The sequence below is a fragment of the Podarcis melisellensis genome (genome assembly GCF_964234715.1).
Source record: "Podarcis melisellensis genome assembly, chromosome: 4".
In the NCBI taxonomy this organism is placed as follows: domain Eukaryota; kingdom Metazoa; phylum Chordata; class Lepidosauria; order Squamata; family Lacertidae; genus Podarcis; species Podarcis melisellensis.
The window spans coordinates 77,881,215-77,894,762 of NC_138531.1; the positions used below are offsets into that span (position 1 = coordinate 77,881,215).

The window sequence follows — 13,548 nt, forward strand, 5'->3', positions numbered from 1 at the left end:
TAACCATCCACACTGTTCTCCAAGTCCGCAGAGCAGGTTTTCTAAGGGGGAAAGTAAAGGTAAAGGTAAAGGTACCCGTGCCCGTACGGGCCAGTCTTGACAGACTCTAGGGTTGTGTGCTCATCTCACTCTAGAGGCTGGGAGGCAGCGCTGTCCGCAGACACTTCCGGGTCACGTGGCCAGCGTGACAAGCTGCATCTGGCAAGCCAGCGCAGCACACGGAACGCCGTTTACCTTCCTGCTGGTAAGCGGTCCCTATTTATCTACTTGCACCCGAGGGTGCTTTCGAACTGCTAGGTTGACAGGCGCTGGGACCGAGCGACGGGAGCGCACCCCGCCGCGGGGATTCAAACCGCCGACCTTTCGATCGGCAAGTCCTAGGCGCTGAGGCTTTAAACCACAGCGCCACCCGCATCCCTCTAAGGGGGAAAGTAGGAAGCAGCAAAAACAACTCCCCCCAATGTCTCAAGTGAGTTTCCCGTGTGAAGCTCAACTCATGGGAACATTAGATCCGATGTCCTGATGTCACTTTGATGGTGTTTGATTGTAATGACCAAAACATTGGACTGGATCCAATTGACTAGATCCACTCGCGCAAGAACTTTTAGCTGCTCAAAGAAACTTTTCCTCCCTCTCCTCTCTCCATAAAAGGTAAAGGGACCCCTGACCATTAGGTCCAGTCGTGGCCGACTCTGGGGTTGCGGCGCTCATCTCGCTTTATTGGCCGAGGGAGCCGGCGTACAGCTTTTGGGTCATGTGGCCAGCATGACTAAGCCGCTTCTGGCGAGCCAGAGCAGTGCACGGAAACGCCGTTTACCTTCCCGCCGGAGCGGTACCTATTTATCTACTTGCACTTTGACGTGCTTTCGAACTGCTAGGTTGGCAGGAGCAGGGACCGAGCAACGGGAGCTCACTCCATTGTGGGGATTCGAACCGCCGACCTGTGGTTTAACCCACAGCGCCACCCGTGTCCCTTCCTCTCTCCATGTGCTCCCATAAATCTTTTCTGGGCTTTCCTGCCCAACCCTCTGGAGCACTTTTGGGAAGGGTGTGGGGAAAGGAAGGGGAAGTTGTATTGCAGGAGCAGAAATCCTTGCACTAGCAGTTCTCTTTAGTTGGATATTGCCCATTGTCCAGAGAAAACAAAGAGATTTGGCTACCGATGGAAGGCAATAACATATCACTGAAATAAACGCCACTGAAGTTGTGAGGATTGCTGCCCACAAGACGGGCACATTGAAAGAAAGTTAATGCACTATTGGAATTACGGTGGGCATAATTAAACTGTCCAAACTGAATACAGTGTCTTAAAAGCAGCAGTTTAATTACTGGAGGTTGTTTTCTTACAGCTGTTCACATAATCACAATATTATGCCCTACAGGAATCTTCTGAGGGAGGCATTTCTCAAACTGCAATAAGCCGGAAGATGTAAATGTCATTTTCTGAAATAATACTCTCTGATCGCAGGTATGGAGAAAATATTCTGCTCTTCATTAAATTGTCGTGTCACATTTAGGTTTTGTTTTTTAATTTCCAGCTCTCAGGTAAGCGCAGGTTTGCTCTGCTTCTTGGTGACAGCAAAAGGTCTTGGCTTGGCAATATTCACCATGTAAATTAGCACCTAAGGGGGTTATGCATCAAAATTAATCTGCTCTGAACTGTAGCAGCATCTTATCTGCTTATGTTGTGCTTAAAACGGGTCCTTTGCCCACACAGTTTAATTTTTAAACACAAATATGGTAGATCTAATAGTAGTTTAAAATTACATTTTGCACCTCAACCCGGGTCTCCCTAGTCTGTGATGCTAACCACACTGCCTATGTTTAAGGATTTCCTATCCCACTCTTGAAGCAGCCAATAATTAAAATCACATAACAACTGAAAAACAGAACAGTCAAAAGGTACTAATACAATCTGAAAAGCTAAAACACTTGAGAAAATAAAAAGGCTTCACCCAGCACTGAAGAAAAGAGAGGTGGGACTCAGAGCCAGGTGAGTGTCCCTTGGGATGTGGGGAGCATCCCAGAGCTGAGGATTATTTTTATACAGGGGTTGCTATCTGTCGCTATTCAGATGTCGTTGAAATACAGCTTCCATCGTCTCTGATCATTGGCCATCCTGGCTTGGGCTGGTAGGATTTGGCGTTCAGCAATATCAGAGGACCATAGATTAGCTCTCCCCCTGCTAATATCTGGACAGGTTCACGTGGGAGAAGGTTGTCCTAAAATGACTAAAAGAAAGTAATTGGCAAACATTACGTAGGTATTCTGTATGCCTCCATTTTAATCCATGAATCTAGCTGCATTAACAACATATTAACTTGTAGCAATATTTGGACAGAGCTCTGGTAAAACTGCATGACACCCAGAATAATATTTTAAGACAGCATATAGCAAGCTAAGGAGAGAGCTCACATTATAATCACAAATGTATAATCTCAGGTGCTTCATCTAATATCTCATTAAATGTTTGCTCCCGATTACATTTTCCGGTTGCCATTTCCATACAGCAGAGCAAGCACACACCAGTCTAACTTCCTAACTAAGTCGACTCAGGGTCATCTGAATGTGAAGGGAAGCGGAATAATAATCTGTCTCACATTTTCACAGGAAGTAGAATTAATTATTAAATGCAATATACCGTATTGGCCCAAATATAAGCCGCAGCTTTAAAATTCAAGGGGGGAAAAGAAGAAAAGACAATACCCGAATATAAGCCGCTCCCTTGAAATTCCGCAGGCACTCACACCTGTTCCGTTTTACTGTATGTCTGTTTCAGCAGCGATATCATAAAAGCCAATTTTTGTAAGGTTGCAAATTTAAGCCGCTTTAACTTTTCAAGGTCAGATGTTTTTGCCAGGGGTGTGTGTGTGTGAGGCTTATATTCAGGCCAATACGGTATGTTACAGTGAAGGTCTGAAGCTGTCCCTCTTGACAATTGCTGGTGATGAGGGCTGACACTTTTCTGACCCTTCCCCCATTTTCTGAAGTATCTGCTTTGAATGCAGAAGGTCCCAGGTTCACTCCCTGACATCTCTGGGTAGGGCTGGGAGACAGTCGTGCCTGAAACCCTGAAGAGTTGCTGCCTGTCTGTGTATACAACACTGAGTTAAATGGACCTGTGGTCTAGCTTGGCATAAGGTGATTCCTAAGTTGCACCAGCCAGGTATGCCAAGTTGGGGGGGGGTTGGGAGCCACACCCCAAAAATTTTAATGGAGGTGCCAGGCCCCCTCAATGTTCTGCAGTAGCTGTGCACACATGCTATAGGGTGTCCATGCAACATGGCCCCACGCTCCACTGTGTGCACGAGTGATGTCAGAACGCCTTTGCTGCTCACCAATTCTTCTCTGTAAATCCCACAATCACAGGCAATGTACCTCCAAGACTTTGCCTTGAAAAAATAGTATGTGATTCATAGTACAGGCAATGAAAATGCAGCATCAAAAGACACTCCTAATAAACAAATGACTTCTGCTTTGTAATGAAAAATGTGAGTTTTTTTTAACCTTTCAACCACAGAACGCTTCCCCCAATCTTAAGAATTGTCACCACTTGCCTTGTGAATCTTTGTCGCTATGAATGGTACAACAAATTCTTTGCATGCAGAAGGTCCCAAGTTCTATTCCTGATATCTCAATTTAAAACACTGAATGTAGCAGAGCTGGTAAAGACCTCTGTCTGATACCTTGGAGACCCTGCCAGCTGGAGTAGCCAGTTCAAGGCTACTTGAACTGCTCTGACGGACATATGCCAAAAATGCAACAAGATGGTTGAAGTTTTGAATCTTCACTGGGAAATGGTTTTTATGGATACATGACAGTTTTCATTCTTGCAATCACCTATCTTTTCCTTTCCTTTATGACTTAGGAGGCAAAGGTGTTCCACTTCACTGCAAAGGCTTTCAATCCAAATTGTTCAGGGACACCAACCTTCCAGACCCTATTAGGTCTGCAATCATAAGCGCACATAACTGGAAGTGAGTCTCTTCAGATCCAGTAGCATTCACATTGAGTAAACAAGCAAAGGATCAGGCCACACAAATTCATCATGCATCATTTTCTCATATGATACCCCTACTTATTTAAACATAAAAACTGCTAGGGGTTATTGGTTCATGACTCTGTTGCCAAGAAAAAGTCCTAGTATAATACATTCCAGGTTTTTAAACAGTTGTGTTTTATTCCGTTTTAGATTTACACAGTTTGAAACAACATAAATAACAATATACCCCATACAGTTCAAAAACATAGAAGATCTGATTATCAGTAGAAATATCTATAGTTTAAGGCACTGAGAGAGGGAAGAAAGAGAAAGCATTTAAGATGCTGGTTCCTCCAATTCAAACACTTGTCCATCTCGAATGTGCTCACCGTTCGCACACTTTAAAATACCCAAGCTACATTCATGGGCGTGCGCATACTGCTTCAATAATTCCTGACAGAAAAAAATCCTGTCCCATTTTTGTCAATGGTAAGAAACTGCTTTGCTTTGGAACATAATGAAGTGCTGTGCTAACCATGTTTAAACATATATTAAAACAATTATACAATATGGCTTTAAGACCCTGTATTTGGTTAAAATACAGCAAGCAACATTAGGTTAGGCAACCTCAATTGGCCTTCAACAAAACGAGTTTTGTTATAAATGTTAGGACTATTATGATAGATACTATACAAATCTTTTCTAGGAGGACTGCAATTAATTTTCAACCACAAAATTTTGGTGAGTGAAGGTATGGAAGATTCACAAAGGGATCCTTGTTTGTCTTTTTAATACTCCTTATTTAGCCCATACTCACAACTGCTTCTTTCCATGATCTGTAACTTCAGGGTCTTGAAGAACAAACAAACAAAACCAGTGGTTTCTTATCATGAGGTAATCCCAGCCATTCAGAGATCTTGTAGTTGATCGTATCAGGGCACGTTATGGTATTATGAAGCAAAACCAGAGTGAGTGCAATGTTTCTTGTTACCAATCTGAATTAGCCAGCATTTTTGTCCCATTTGTAATTCTTACAATAGGTAATTGCTGAAAACATTTATGTGTGTTTCATGGATGGCGGTGAAGTTTTTCACAATTACTCATCCCACCCGCCTTGCTTTTGGCTTGGCCTTACTCTATGCAAAACTGAATTAAAAAAGCTGCTTTCAGCATGTCACAATTACATGTATAGTATCCCTTCAATAAAAGGAAGTGGTAGATGACATTCAGTTATGGATGTAAACTAGAGTTCAGTCTTGTGCGTACAAACTACATAATGCCATGTAAGGAAGGTAAGTATCATAGCGGTAAGTTTCCAAGATTCATTGAGATACATTTGTTAACGGAAGTGTAACCAGGTTTTTGAAGTCTGAGTAGTGACACCTTGTGGCCGGTTTAGTAACACCAAGCCTTTGCATTTTAAATGATCTATAAATTGTGTGTGTGTTTTGAACAGTGCATGTTCATACAGACAGAGAGGGTTATGACAATACAGAAAATCTCTAGTCTGATAGTCAGACTAATTCCAACCTCCCTTCTGTTTACATACCAAAAGAAAAAAGATCCACAAAATCCTTTGCAACTCAGGACTCCTCTGCAATTCCCAGGCATGGCCAGCACTTTAAAGCTCCATGTCCAGAGCAAATGGTAATCCATGGAAACTCCAAGTTGCAGTTTTAAAGAGCGGGTTTTTGCAGAGAAAGTTCTGAGGCAGAGAGAGAGAGAGCTGTAAAGCCCGGACCTATGCCTGGAGAGAATAGGGGGAAAGGTTAAGTGTGGATAAGCCCTCAAAGGAGTTCAACATACTTTATCATGAGGCCCCTAATATGCTACTAACAACCAGGGTGGGGAGACAGAGCCAAGGAGGACAGGGGGCTGATCGTTGAAATTTTTTTAAAATATTTTTTTAAAAACTTAGTATTTGACATATTATGGATGTTTACAAAATTCAAAAAGTAAATGTTATTTAACAGTAAAAGACCTGTAGCCCAACAAACATATATGTGTGTGCAGATTTACTGAGTTTATGTATGAATATGTGAGCGTGTGATATGTATTTTAATTCATTCTGGATGGGGATATTTAAGGAAGGACGCAGTATTAGTGTGTGCCTGTGTGTGGAGGAGTCCCATAGGGCTCAATATATATCTGTTTTCCCTCTCTCACCATTGGTACATACACAAAGGACTGCTGAAGCACTGCAAGGGAAGAGGGGTCTATGCGCCCTCCCCACGCCCCTGCCCAGCCTTCCCTAGTTATGTGATGCATGTCACTAGTAAACCAGAGGGAGAAAACAGGAATGTGTGCCAAAAGCAGGACCAGATCATGCCCTAAGTGTTCAGAACAATGTGGGCAACAAATCATTATAAATACAACAACAAAATTCAGGCGGTGCTCTAATATTAAACCTACAGCAATATTTATATATTATATAATATATATATATTAAAGATTATAAGTCCTCCCGGACGTGTTTACGTCCATCTTGAAAATCTTTCTGTTCTGGTGCCAACCATGTGAAGTATACTTTCACCGGATCGACGTTCCAGTGTTTGTGAAATGATATTGGAACTTGATGGGAAAGATAGTCCTTTGGGTAATCCATTGGCCGAGCCTAAAAAAGGTGGAAAGAGAGTCAATGAGTTTCATGTGGCATGAAAGCTTTTACTGGAATTACACATAAAGATGCCTTTATGCAGTAAGGTCAAGCCCAGTGAAGACAATTGGACCATATGCATGGTAGGGGTTGCACATACAGAGTATGTGTGAACATTGGGCTTTATGCATGTAAGACCGGGTGCCAATGTGGATCCAACACACCAAGTGGAATTGGTCTGGCATGTTTCCAACAGACAGGAAACATACAGCTAATAAAACCGCCACACTGTTTCTTCCTGTATGTATGTTAAACAACTCTGCAGATACCTAGTTTAATACATACAGAGATTTTCAGAACCATAACCACTTCATTCACATATACCGTATTTTTCGCTCTATAACACGCACCTGACCATAACACGCACATCGTTTTTAGAGGAGGAAAACAAGGGAAAAAACATTCTGAATGAAACAGTGGGTGTATCATTTTTGTGCTTCATGCTGTGGCCACAGACATGTGATCTGATGGTGAATTTGGGGTGACCCAATGCAAAAATCCTGAGAATCCCTGTGGATCCATGCTTTGTAACCATGTTTTTGCACCATTGCAGCCCCAGGCAACAGTGGGTGCGTGATTTTTTTGGTGCAGGCTGTAGCCATGGACATGCTATGTGCTCTGATGGTGAATTTGGGCTGACCCAATGCAAAGATCCTGAGGATCCACGTGGATCCATGTTTTGTAACCATGTTTTTGCACCACTGCAGCCCCAGGCAACAGTGGGTGTATGATTTTGGGGGGGGGCAGGCTGTAGCCATGGACATGCTATGTGATCTGATGGTGAATTTGGGGTGACCCAATACAAAGATCCTGAGGATCCATGTGGATCCATGCTTTTTAACCACATTTTAAGTGGGGAGGGAAGGAAAAACACGGAACGGACAAGGAGCAGGAGAGGGGTGTGCAGAGAAGCAGCTGGCTAAGAATGCAGGAGAGGGGTATAACGGCAAGGAGGAAAGGAAGGCAAAAGTTTTCCCTCACCTACCCACCCAAGCCAGCCAGCTCGCACGCTCTCTCTCTCTCTCTCTCTCTCTCTCTCTCTCTCTCTCTCTCTCTCTCCCCTGCATGTTTTCAGCAGCACCGGAGCACAGAGACGACACACTGCTTTCCCCTCTGCTTGCCTGGAGGGGAGGTGGGTGGGCAGTAAGACCCTGAGGCAGAATGCAGGAAAGCAGCCGCTTCCTCTTTTCAGGTTTCCCTTCTCCGAGACGCGCAATTTGATTTTTGCCTGATTTTTTTTGCCTCCCCTCGCACCATTTGGCTCCAGGGACCACATATTCGCTCAATAACACGCACAGACATTTCCCCTTCCTTTTTAGGAGAAAAAATCTGCGTGTTATAGAGGGAAAAATACAGTAATCCATTAACTATAAAACCATTTTGTTGATAGGTTATGATCTGAAGGAAAGAGAAACAGATGCAAGTTGTTTTATTGTTACATATTGCATATTTTGCACTGAGAGAGAGATCTGGTTTAGAGTTGAGAGTATAGCATAATGAAAATGAAGGGTGCAATTAAGATAAATGCCTACTCTAGTCAAGATAAACAAGGGAAGATGTCAACTAGATAAAAGAAACACATCAAACCCAAGCAAAAACTGATGAAGTAATGATCCAAAAATATTCCTCTGAAAAACAGATATCCACACTTCTCTTATCTTGTGTAGGGGGAGATTAGACACATTTTTAGCAGACTCCTTCATAGATTTTTGGGTTCAATCATGTGACCATAACGTTAGCTACAGAAAAACCTGTGGAGCAGTTCTTAATTACATAAAAACCTAATGCAGCAAGAATCATTGTTATTCAATGTCACAGTTCCCAAGATTTCTAAGCAGCCAGGAGAGCCTGGCAACACAGGGTTGGAGTTCCCATGCAATATATTTATTAAATGCCACTGTGTAATTAGCCAGGCTTTTCACTGGAGTCAGTTGGTGGGAGCATATTTTGGAAGTACTCAAAGAACTTCACAAGCTTCTAGTTTAAAAATTCCTTCCAGTAGCACCTTAGAGACCAACTAAGTTTGTTATTGGTACAGTGGTGCCTTGCAAGACGAAATTAATTCGTTCCACAAGTCTTTTCGTCTAGCGAGTTTTTCGTCTTGCGAAGCACGGTTTCCCATAGGAATGCATTAAAAATCAATTAATGCGTTCCTATGGAAACCGAACCGCCTTCAGACCAGGTCTGGGGACAGTCTGTCCCCCGACCTCTTCTGAAGGCTGGCGGGGGGTGAAAGTCTTTGCTCCCCCCCCCCCGCCTGCCTTCCCGGGACAGCGGAGACTTTTCCGCTGTCCCGGGGCGATCTGCCGCCCGCCAGCATTTTAAAATCGCCCCGGGACAGCGGAGGAATTCTCCGCTGTCCCAGGGCAATTTAAAAGCCCCCGGGAAGGCAGGCAGGGGGACAAAGACTTTTGCCCCCCGCCCGCCTTCGGAAGAGGTCCTGGACCTCTTCTGAAGGCTGGCGGGGGGCAAAAGTCTTTGCTCCCCCCCGCCTGCCTTCAAAAGCCGTCCGGGATAGCGGGAAGCGCTTCCCTGCTATCCCGGACTGCTTTTAAAATTCTGGCGGTGGGGAGCAAAGCCTTTCGCCCCCGCCGGCCTTCCTGGACCTCTTCTGAAGTCCGGAGGGGGGGGAAAGGCTTTGCTCCCCACCGCCAGCATTTAAAAGAGGTCCCCGAGATTTCCCTATGGGCTTTCGTCTTGCGATGCAAGCCCATAGGGAAAATCGTCTAGCGAAGCGCCTCCAAAACGGAAAACCCTTTCGTCTTGCGGGTTTTTCGTCTTGCGAGGCATTCGTCTTGCGGGGCACCACTGTATGAGCTTTCATGTGCATGCACCCTTCAGCTCATACCAATAGCAAACTTAGTTGGTCTCTAAGGTAATATTGGAAGGAATATTTTTATTTTGTTTTGATTATGACAGACCAACATGGCTACCTACCTGTAACTAAAGCTTCCAGTTTGTGAGCGCAAGTCTTCACCTTTAAAGCCCTATATGGTTCAGGACTCAGTAGGGAACCCTACTCCCTTACTAAACTAACCAAGTACCAAGGTCACCACTGGGGGTCCTCCTCCCTGGACCTCCACCATCCAAGGTAAGACTAAGAGCCTTCGCAGTGAGTTCTGCCCTGTTTGTGGAATTCCTTCTCACGGGAAGTTTGCATGATACCACCATTGTATTCACTTCAGTGCTGGGCAATTTTAAAAAAAATTCTCCCAGGGTTTATATTATATAACATTTTATTTTAACCAGTTGTTATTTATGCATTTTATCTTGTTTCTGTAAGCCACCCTGACAGCTCTGCTGAAGGATGGTATATACTTTTTTTTGGATGTAATTAATTAATTAGCATTTATTGTATTCCACATTATTCAAGTTTGCACTGAAATCACTGAAGCCTCCCATCCTTGCTTGAACTTCCTGAAATGAAATCAAATCCCACTTTTGTTCCAGTACCAGAATCTGATTGCCAACACAATCATGGTGCTGAATGATCAATAGGTGACATTATTACCATAATACAAATCAAGCATCTGGGGCTCTTGCTAATCTGCAAAGTCTATTGAGGATCAGGCCAACAGAATGAGACAATTAAAAGTAATTTGTTCATGAAAGCCTTTTCAGCATCCCAACAGGATCTACTTTTCGCTGTCTCATAATGCAACAGTGCACATTTGTGAAGTATTCATGCCAAAGCAAACAAATTTACACACACTGGTTGCCATTAAATATTTAAATTTGCCTCTGTAAATCTAGTGAAGGAAATAAAAGGGATTTTAGATGACAAAATAATTAATTATACCTCAGCAACACCAGCATTGTAATCAGGCAGTTATTTTAAAAGGGCAGCTTATTCTAAAGAGATGTCTCCCCTTCAACTCTTGTTTTCATGTTCTTATGGAATTGAAATTTAAATATGTAATTGAACCCCAGGAAAGAAAAGCAAACCGGATTGCATAAAAATGAATGGGCTATTATTGCACAAGGCCCTGACATGGATTGCTGTTGTTGTTGCAATAGAGAAGATACCTAGAGAAAGTTTGTTTTCTGCCTCATTGCTTCAGCTATGTCGTTGAGATTGAAATCAGAATACAGTGGTACCTTGGGTTACATACACTTCAGTTACAGACTCCGCTAACCCAGAAATATTACCTCAGGTTAAGAACTTTGCTTCAGGATGAGAACAGAAATTGCGCGGCGTCAGTGGAAGACCCCATTAGCTAAAGGGGTGCTTCAGGTTAAGAACGGACGTCCGGAACGAATTAAGTACTTAACCTGAGGTACCACTGTATAACTAGATTGCTGGACAAAATCTTATAGGAAGTATTAGCATCAATGGCAAATACAAACTTGAATTTTAGCTAGCGATTAACACTAATTTGGTTTTATGCCTAATTCTGTGCTGTTTGTTTAAATCTCTAATGTTTATGGTTTGGACAGGGGACTATGAGGGGACAGACCATAGTCCAGGGGTTAGATGCCTATTTTACATGCAAAAGGTCCTAGGCTCAATCTGTGGCATATATATATATATATATATATATATGCAGGTTTTGGTGTCCTCGGGTGTCTTCCCGTGTAAAAGTTGGGGTGTCTAGGCGACGTTTCGACGAGGTCTCACTCGTCATCTTCAGGCTGGTGCTTTCGGCTTCTTGTTACTGGAACAGAGCAGGATCTCAGTGTTTGAGTTCCTATAAATACTGTTGAGGGGGTGTGGTGTATAGCCTCCAATGTTCTGGGCAGAGAGGAAGTTCCCAGGCTAGTGTGCCTTTTCTTCTTTTGTTCCTTAATTACTTGAGGGATATCTTGAGTGATTTCTTGAGTGATATCCTGAGTACCACTTAGGTGGGTCATTAGGTGTGGATTAGTTGCTAAAGTCTTTGTGTCTTGACCTCTTGAACTTTGTGAAGAGTTTTTCTGAGAAGATGGCTGTACTGCACTTAGTTGTGCTCTGGCTTGGCTTCGTGTATAGGGGCGAGCTGTGGTTTTGTGGCCTGTGTCAGCCAGATCTGTGTAGGGATTGCAGGGGGGTGCAGCATCCGGAGGTGCCACCATGGTTTGGCTACTGGATGGTGTCTGTAATTTATCTGTGGAGAGGGTCTGGGTTTGGGTCTGGTGTGGTTGATTGGTGATAGCGTTCTGTGTGCCTCTGGATCTGGTGTCAGTTTTTGTGGGGAGGGCTAATTTCCAGATGTCTGGCAAGCGGGATGTGTCGTCTCTTTTCCAACACATGAAAGAAACAGGACACGAAATTAATTTTGCAGATTCCAAATTGCTCTTTAACATGGAACATCACCACAAGAGAATAATCATGGAAGCCATCGAGATAGAGAAACACCCTCACAACATGAACAAGCGTGACGACACATCCCGCTTGCCAGACATCTGGAAATTAGCCCTCCCCACAAAAACTGACACCAGATCCAGAGGCACACAGAACGCTATCACCAATCAACCACACCAGACCCAAACCCAGACCCTCTCCACAGATAAATTACAGACACCATCCAGTAGCCAAACCATGGTGGCACCTCCGGATGCTGCACCCCCCTGCAATCCCTACACAGATCTGGCTGACACAGGCCACAAAACCACAGCTCGCCCCTATACACGAAGCCAAGCCAGAGCACAACTAAGTGCAGTACAGCCATCTTCTCAGAAAAACTCTTCACAAAGTTCAAGAGGTCAAGACACAAAGACTTTAGCAACTAATCCACACCTAATGACCCACCTAAGTGGTACTCAGGATATCACTCAAGAAATCACTCAAGATATCCCTCAAGTAATTAAGGAACAAAAGAAGAAAAGGCACACTAGCCTGGGAACTTCCTCTCTGCCCAGAACATTGGAGGCTATACACCACACCCCCTCAACAGTATTTATAGGAACTCAAACACTGAGATCCTGCTCTGTTCCAGTAACAAGAAGCCGAAAGCACCAGCCTGAAGATGACGAGTGAGACCTCGTCGAAACGTCGCCTAGACACCCCAACTTTTACACGGGAAGACACCCGAGGACACCAAAACCTGCATTCCTGTACCCGTGAAAATCTACGAAAGCAAATATATATATATATATATATATATGAGAACCAGATAAGAGGAAGGGGATGTGAAAGATCTCTGCTTGGGGCCCTAGAAATCTGTTGCCCGTCAGAGTAGATAACACTGCACTGGGTGAAACATGTGACTGGGTGAAACATGTATCACAATGCTAGCAGAAATTTGAAAAAGACTAGTTGTGGACAGTCCCTCACATAGTTAATATCACTAGTGATAGAGCTGGTTCGCACAAAATGCTAAGCCAAAGTATAATTTAGAGTGAACAGACAAGTATGCAAGGTCCCAGAGAGGAGATCACAACTGCTTTGTTTCTCTGCTGGTCTGGCTGCTGCTGCTGCTTGTGCACTGCTGAAAACAAAGTCATGACTTGTAAAACTTGCCTGGAGCAAGACAAACCACTTGGATGATACGCTAAGCCAATTCAGTGTTTTTAAGATGTCACAATACATGTTGTTGTTTTGCTGCAAGAGATACCTCTTTCAGCTCCCCCTCTGGAAACGGAGGCTAAACTGCAATTTAGTTGAGAAAAACTGGATGACTTCTGGGCTAGAGGGAGACAGAATTCCTCTGGCTGGAATAAATCACCTAGTACAGTAGTGCCTCGGGTTACATACGCTTCAGGTTACATATGCTTCAGGTTACAGACTCTGCTAACCCAGAAATAGTGCTTCAGGTTAAGAACTTTGCTTCAGGATGAGAACAGAAATCGTGCTCCAGCGGCGCGGCAGCAGCAGGAGGCCCCATTAGCTAAAGTGGTGCTTCATGTTAAGAACAGTTTCAGGTTAAGTATGGACCTCCGGAACGAATTAAGTACTTAACCCGAGGTACCACTGTATGTCAGTTTCTGCCTA

The 13,548-nt window shown here is 43.8% G+C and overlaps 1 protein-coding gene across 7 annotated transcripts in view; it reads right to left on the reverse strand.

Moving 5' to 3' along the window:
• Positions 1-4,153: 4,153 nt before the first annotated feature.
• The window catches only part of B3GLCT (beta 3-glucosyltransferase), a 76,678-nt gene continuing 67,283 nt past the window's right edge, over positions 4,154-13,548 (reverse strand). For all 7 annotated transcript variants that reach the window (XM_081909377.1, XM_081909382.1, XM_081909381.1 and 4 more), the window contains one exon: positions 4,154-6,596. In XM_081909377.1, the coding sequence (XP_081765503.1) occupies positions 6,435-6,596 (162 nt within the window). In that variant the 3' untranslated portion in view covers positions 4,154-6,434. The remainder of the gene's footprint in view (positions 6,597-13,548) is intronic.